General features: G+C 38.5%; 1 protein-coding gene across 2 annotated transcripts in view; it reads left to right on the forward strand.

Moving 5' to 3' along the window:
• The first annotated feature begins 1,254 nt into the window (after positions 1-1,254).
• Positions 1,255-8,160, forward strand: part of DEPDC1B (DEP domain containing 1B) — a 74,633-nt gene continuing 67,727 nt past the window's right edge. For both annotated transcript variants that reach the window (XM_004374562.2, XM_023729627.1), the window contains exon 1: positions 1,255-1,514. In XM_004374562.2, the coding sequence (XP_004374619.1) occupies positions 1,282-1,514 (233 nt within the window). In that variant the 5' untranslated portion in view covers positions 1,255-1,281. The remainder of the gene's footprint in view (positions 1,515-8,160) is intronic.

The following is an 8,160-nucleotide window of genomic DNA, read 5'->3' on the forward strand; positions in this document are numbered from 1 at the left end:
TTTTTTGATTTGGTTTGGGTCTGATGTAGCTATCAGGGGCCCTAGTGGTGCAGTGGTTAAGAACTGGGCTGCTAACCGTCCTCAGGAGAAAAGAGCTGGCAGTCTGCTTCTATAAAGATTAAACCACTGCTGTCAGGTCGATTCCGACTCGACTCTATAGGACAGAGTAGAACTGCTCCATAGGGTTTCCAAGGCTGCAAATCTTTACGGAAGCAGACTGCCACATCTGTTTCCTGTGGAGTGGCTGGTGGGTTTGAATCGCTGACATTTTGGGTTAGTAGCCAAGTGCTTAACCACTGTGCCATGAGGGCTCCTCTAAAGATTATAGCCTAGGAAACCCTATGGGGCAGTTCTACTTTGTCCTTATAGGGTTGCTATGAGTCAGAATCAACAGGATGGCACGCAACAACAATATAGTTATCAAGGCTTGGCTTAGTAACACGTCTGAGCTTGCCCTGCTGGTAAGTAGTAGAGCAGGCATTTGAACCCTGTGATATTTGGCTTTAACATGAGCCCCAGTTACTCAACGCACTGCTTCTACATCGTATTTCTGAAGAGCCTCCTAACCATAGAGTTGTTTTTAAAATAACATATTATTTAGAATCTCTAGTAGCCATTCTTTTAAATAGCTTTGCTTTGCATACAAGCAAAAACTGGCTGTTTACTTTTTTCCCCCCTCTTATTCTTTGCTCTTTTAAAATTTAATTTAATTTAATTTTTTGTTGTTGTTAAGAATATACATAGCATTCTGGCTATTTACTTTTAAAAGGTTTGTCTTTATGGTGAGCTCTTTAACATCAGGCACTTCATCTTATGTATTTCTTATCTGCTGTCTTTAATGACATGCCTTTCACCTGATAAGTAATCAATATCTGCTGAATGAAGTAAAGTCATATTAAATATAAGAACTCTAAGAAGTAAGTTATGTACATTGGGCTTAGTTTTACCATTGTTTATGATCATATGTTTTTCATTTACTTAAAATCCATTAAATTCATATAGTAGGAGAAGTCGATGGCAATATCATCAATACTTCTTGAATGAATAAATGATGAATTAACTACCTTTAGAAAGCTGCATTTTCTTTAGAGTTTGAAGACTGAATGAAAAAAATTTCAAGGTTCCATCTGTCATTAAGGCTGCCCTTAAGATGGAAAAATTGCATTCATTGCCTTAAATATTTGGGATGTAATAACTTTTAAGAAAATTAGTTGATTACTAAATGCCTTTTTCTGTTTTTCCCCCTAGTGGAATGAAACAGTTGAGCTTTTTCGTGCTAGAATGCCATTACGGAAACACCGTTGTCGCTTCAAAAGTTACGAACATTGCTTCACAGCGGCGGAAGCTGTGGATTGGCTACACGAGCTATTGAGGTGCAGTCAAAACTTTGGCCCCGAAGTGACCCGCAAACAAACAGTCCAGCTGTTAAAAAAGTTCCTGAAGAATCATGTCATTGAAGACATCAAGGGAAAATGGGGCCAGGAAGATTTTGAAGACAACAGTCATTTGTACAGGTAACAGCAGCGTGTGAACCCTGAGGGGAGGAGTCTGAGGAGGATGAGTGGATCCGGTCAAAGTCTTCGGAAACTTCTTGATGTGAAAGAATTCACCTTATCCATGGGAGTGATGGTTCTATTTGTGGTTGTGCTGTTAGAATAAAACTGATGGCAGTTCTTCCTGGTCCTAGAGCACCCCAGAGCAGTCTTTTGTTGCACTGATTTTTTTGTAAGAAAATCTATTCATTTTTGTTGCACACCGGGGAAGATGGCCACAGTGGTAATGTAGTACTTCTCGTAGAGAATCTGAAAGGGTGAAACAGTAGCTTTGAGCTAAACATTTTTGAGTAATGAGGAGGTGTGTACTAAGGGGGTTAGTGGCAGATGTATCTGATCTTTAAGCAGAGTTCAGGGCCCATAGGAAGAATTGTGCTAGTAATTCCCTGATATCTCAGATTAACTCGGGCAGTGCCAGTCTATCCTTCCTCTCTCAGGTTTCAGTGCTATTTTATGATAATACAAGGGAAAATGGACATCTCTCTGCTCCCACTTTCTTTCTTCTTGCCACACTCTAGGCTGTTTTATTGCTGGAAGTGGAGGGGACCTACCAAGACTAAATAGAAAAAAGGAATTGTTGAATTATCTTCAGAGGGTCCTACCTAAGTGCTAAGAACCTGAGAGGGATTAAGAGAAGAAATGGAGGATGTGGGACCTTAATTTTCCCCTTTTTTTTTTAACTCCACCAGAAAAAATAAGGAATATTATTACAGTACATTGAGTGAGGGCATCTTGGGCTCCCTAGACACATGGCTTTGAGCATAAACTTTGGCACCTTCTTGGACAAGCTGCTCGGAAGGACAGCAGAGCAGGGTGATGGTGGTCATGAACTCCAAGGGCTAAGGATAGACATTCTGTATGTTTAGACTCTAGCTTCCTCATAGAGTTTCATCAGCTATCTCTAGCTTTTAGATACGAAGATTGTCATCTGGGCAATTGGTTGCCTGTCTGTTTGGCAGTATTTCTGGCTTTGCTGATCTAGTTTTTAATTAGGATCTTGCATTATCTCAGCTGATTCTGAGACCAAAGCACTTAGCATCAGGCAGTGGAAGCTCTGTCTTTGGTTCCATATGCCGTACTTCCTTAGGGATTCTTTAGCAAGTGATTACTTCTCTTGGGAAACTTTAATTATTTGGAGCCCTGGTGGTGCAGTGGTTAAGAGCTCAGGCTGCTAACCTAAAGGTCGGCAGTTTGAATCCACCAGCCGTGCCTTGAAAACCCTATGGGGCAGTTCTAATCTATCCTATAGGGTCGCTGTGAGTTGGAATTGACCCAACAGCAGTGGGGTTTTTTTTGTACCCCAATCAAGATTTAGCTAGAACACTTTTAAAAGATCCTTGGGATGAATAACTTCCAATCTGTTCTATTGTGACCTAAAATTGAGAACCTTCCATTCAGTTCCATGAGGCTTTATGAATTCCAAGAAAGTAAAATAGGTACTTTTAGGAGCCCACCACAAAGCATTGGCTATCAGAACATGTTTCACTTCAATATGAGATTTAATTATGTACCACCCTTTAAAAAGTAGAGTATGCAAGACAGATTAAATCCCTCCATTTAAAAAAAAATTATCCCCCCCGCCCGATTTCTCTTATGAATACTGGTGAGTCATAAAGGGAGCAACATTTTCCTACATTATTTATACCTGAAAACTCATTATGGCTTTCCATTTTTCCGAGTGGAATTTCTATAAGTTAACCACTGATGTTTGCCAATTACCCAGATTAATCTGGGATGAAATCTATTTAGACATGTAAATCATTTGTGAAGTTGCACATGCCTTGAATTGAGAGTGAGCTAATGAGTGTGAAGCCAGCTGTTGTACCCATGTAGGCTTCTGTGATTGATGCTCAAGATAATCGCCATTATATGCTCCTGCTCCAGAAAAGAGCAGTGTTGTTCTGCCATGCCTGCTGTATCTCTAGCTGCCTTGCTTAGTCAAGTAGTACTATTGCAAAGTTACAATGAAAGCAGAGGTGGGAGATTATGAACCAGAGGCAGGTTATATCTGAAAATAGATGGAGAGTCAATAAGGTGGAGAAATTCAGGAACATGCTTCTAAATGTCACGCTGTATGTAAGCGGAGCCTTTATAAGTAGCATTGAGAATGTGGAAAGGACAACAGAAAGGAGTTCTTGCTGGGAATGAGGGAACTAACATTTCTAGAGCCTCAGTGATGTGCAGGGTTGTCACATACTCATCATTTAACTCACCACCTGTAGATGTAGGTGGTATTATCCTAATTTTAAAGATTAGGAACTTAGTAAGGCCGGAGTTACTTTCTTGTCCGCCGTTACCCAGCTGGTAATGGAAGAGTCAGGATTTGAATTGAAGTCTCTGTCTTCGAAGCCTGTGTTCTTATGGTATGCCAGACTGCCTTCACTTCTGCAACATGAGGTTAACTTAGCTTATCAAATAAATTAATGAATGAGTAAGCACATAGAATAATAAATAAGAAATTTTTGGTGTAGTCATCACATGTTTATGTGTTTTCAGAGTTCTAGTAATTAGTACTATATAGTACATATTAAATTATCACTTCTCTTCAAGAAGTTCTCCTCAAAAGAGGTAAGGTAAACATAATCAACATATATACTTATATAAATATAGCAGGGGAAAGGTGCATTCTTGGATCTGTGTGTTAGATAAAGGCATAATTAGAGAATGCGAAATGAAATCTAAAGGCCCTTAATGTCTTTTTTAATGAGAGAGTCATATATGTGTGTATGTGTGTGTGTGTGTGTGTGTGTGTATGTGTATATATATATAAATATGTTTATATATATAGACACACGCAGTCATGCGTTGCTTAATGTCCACGATACGTTTTGTGAAATAGGACATTATGTGATTTGGATGTTGTGCGAATACCATATTATGTATTTAGCAAAGCTGCGTGGGATACCGGTAGTGCAATGGCTTTGTATACAAGGAATGTGAGATACACGTGTTACGTGCAGAAAGCTGTTGCATTCACTAAGTCCAGTTATGTCCACTACATCCCATTCTCTGAGTGGGATTTCTCAACTCTATTATAACCTTACGGGACCATGGATGTGTATACAGTCGGACATTGCCCATACGGATGTTATGTGATACGTATGTGTGTATGTCTGTATATATGTATATGTATACACACACATGCATACACACATATATATATATAATATGTGTTGGAGAATTCCATAAAAAGATGATGAGTTAAACTCCTATTTTGGAATATGCCAAATTTTATTTCATGATTTAAAAAAAGTATGCCATATTTGCTGTGTGAATGCATTTACATTGTTAGCCATGACTTTTTTCCCTCAAGAATCAAAGAGTTGATCTGAAATCTGACATTGATATAGAAGATAGAAGGATATTTTGAATTTTGGTGTGTAAGAAAGGAAAACAAGATCCTAATATCCAAATATCCTTAATAATCAGAGGAGATGTTTCAGAGAGGTGCCCAGAGGCATTTATTGAACCACTTTTTTCCTGTTACTACCTTGTGTTTCTGTACCACATTTCAGTTTATGAAGCAGTTTCACGTCCATGACCTCATTTGATCTTCATGGCAACCCCGTGACGCAACTAGGGTAGCTGTTTCATTCTCAGAAAACTAAAGACTTTCTCTTTAAAAAGATGAAACAAAACATCAGGAATACTGTATTAAAGAAATTCCATACTGCTCATTGGGTATGTCCATTTATGTATGTCAACAGATAATTATGTAGTATTATTTAAACCTAATTTAATGGGTTATGTAGAAACAGAAGTGTGCATTATGGTAATTATTTGTTTGGACTACTTAAAGAGAAAATGTTTGGCCTATTGTAGCTCTTTAGAAGGATGAGGATCCCCTGAGCTGGAACTTACACCTGGCCGTTGATGGCCCTCATTGGTGGGTAGTTGTAATAAAGGTGTTCATACTTTACAGACAAGACTTCACTGGCTCTGATGTTGGTGGTTGAGATCTAACATGTAAATGTAAGAACAATTTTTTTTCCATACCTCTGTCTCCCTGCTTTTTTTTTTCCTTTTTTGTTTCTACTTCTCTTTATGTCACTCTCATGTTCCCCGTTTTATTTCCTTTTCTTTTTCATTTCTCACTCCTTTTCTCTTTTCCTTTTCTTCCTTTTTTTCCCCCGGCCTATTTCCAAAGTATTGATTTTAATTTGAAACTAGAATTTGTTATATAGATTTTGTTGGCCTTATTCAATATTGTTGTCTTCACAGTTCTGAATTTAAAAAGCAGAGAAATCTGACTACCTGATTGTAAGATTTACTATAAAGCTATAGCAATGAAGACAGTGTGTTATTGGTGAAGGGAAAGAATAGACAGTCTAGAAACAGACACACACAAATATGGCTAATTGATTTTTAACAAAAATACAAAAGCAATTCATTGGAAAAATAATAGTCTTCAATAAATAAATGATGTTGGAACAATTGGTTATCCATCCATATGCAGAAAAGTACTCTACCTAAGCCTCATTCCTTATACAAGAATTAATTAAAAATGGATTGTAGACATAAACGGTAAAATAGGAGAAAGTCTTTGTGCCCTGGGGTTAGACAAAGATTTCTTAAACATGATACCGAAAGCATGAATCATAAAATTGAAAAAAAAAAATTGGACTTTTTCAGAATTAGAAACTTTTGCTCCGTGAATGATACCATTTAGAGGATGAAAAGACAGGCTATACACTTGGAGAAAATATCAAACAACAAAGGACTGTTATCTAGAATATATAAAGAACTCAACAGTAAAAAAAACAAACAACCCAATAAAAGTAAACATTTCATGAAAGAGGATATACATATAGCAAATAAACACATGAAAACAGATTCAGCAGTATCATTCATTAGGAAAATGCAAATTAAAACCACGATGATGTGCCACTACACACCTACTGGAATGACAGAAATAAAAAAATACTAATAATGCCAAATGCTGGCGAGGATGCAGAGCATCTGCATACATTGCTGGTGGGAATGCAAAATGGTACGATCATTCTGGAAAACAGGTCGGCAGTTTCTTACAAAGTTAAAAGTATACTTACCATATAATTTAACAATCCAGTCCTGGGTATTTACCCTAGAGAAATGGAACCTTACTGTAAAAATGGCATGGAGGTGGTATCTGACCTCCTCTAACTTCACAAGGGGGAAGGAGAACCAAGATCAACAGCACAAGGCTGACTCCCATGAGGTGGAGGCCAGACAAGCCTCCTCTCTCGGCCATCTGTACCAATTCTGACACCAACTGTCGCTCCTGTGGCACGGTCTCCTGGGTTTGATAATTCATTGCAGTGGCCACACAGAACTCACCATACTCTTGATTTTGGGGTTTATTAGGGAAGTTACAGGTTACAATTCAGGCTCAGGAACCCTTAAAGATACAGTTCTCCCATCAGGACAGCCTCTTCACAGCCATGCTCACAGGCACGCCTCTCTCTGATCCTAGGCTTCTGCCCAGAGTCACTCAGCTTTCTCTTTCTGTGGGCTAGGAAGCCTACCACGCTGACTCCTGCTGCTAGGTCTCTGCTGCTGCTTCTCGCTGTCCTCAAGGTTACAGCTCGCTTTCTAACTCCTGGGTCTGGGAGCTTCTAAGCAGAGGGATCCTGGGTCCAAAGGATGTGCTGGCTCCTGGCTCTTCTTCCTGGGTAGTGGTGGGCTCTTCTTTTTCCCGCCTCTGAGGTGGCTCATTTCAAACCCAGCAGAATAGCAAAACTGACCAATCCCTTTGGTGGACCACAATTACCATATCTGCACAGTCCTGCCCAGTCACTTGGGTGGGAGTTACAAGACCATGGCTAGAAAGGCCACACAAAAGTGACCCATCACATTGCACTTATGTTTACACAAAAGCCTGCCCACAAATGTTTATAGCACCTCTATACATAATTGCCAATAACTGGAAACAACCCAAATGTGGGTGAATGGATAAGAAAACTGAGTACATCCACACAATAGAATACTACTCAGTAGTAAAAAGGAATGAACTATTGATACACTCAATGATTTGGATGAGTCTCAAAAGACAAAACTATACTGACAGAGAACAGATCAGTGATTGCCAGGGAACAGAGGTGGAGGAAATGGTGTAACTTTAAAGGGATAGCATGAGGGAGATTTTTCTCTTCTCTTTTCTTCTCTTGGAGGGCAGGGTGATGGAATTCTTCTGTATCCTTATTGTGATGGTGCTTACAGGAACGTATATATGTGTTAAAATTGATAGACTTGTCTAACAAAACAAGGAAAATAGAATACAATTGGTAAAAAAGATTCAAATTAAAAAAAAAAAATTTTTTTCAAAGCTAGTGATTTGAAAAGTTTCTATTTTTATCTATAAGGAAATCAGAATTTAAGTTATTTGAGTCATGTGGTCCTTTAGTAATTTTCTGGGGGCTCTGTAGAAAAAATTCATTCTTGCTCTGTAGACCTTTTTTTTATTTATTTCATGTTATCTTTTTATTTTATTTTATTGTGCTTCAGGTGAAGGCTTACAGAACAAATAGCTTCTCATGAAACAGTAGTACACATGTTGTTTTATGACATTGGTTAACAACCCCACAACATGTCAACCCTCTAACTTCTCAACCTTTTTTTTTTTTGGTGA

This window comes from Trichechus manatus, unplaced genomic scaffold (assembly GCF_000243295.1).
Source record: "Trichechus manatus latirostris isolate Lorelei unplaced genomic scaffold, TriManLat1.0 scaffold00029, whole genome shotgun sequence".
In the NCBI taxonomy this organism is placed as follows: Eukaryota; Metazoa; Chordata; class Mammalia; order Sirenia; family Trichechidae; genus Trichechus; species Trichechus manatus.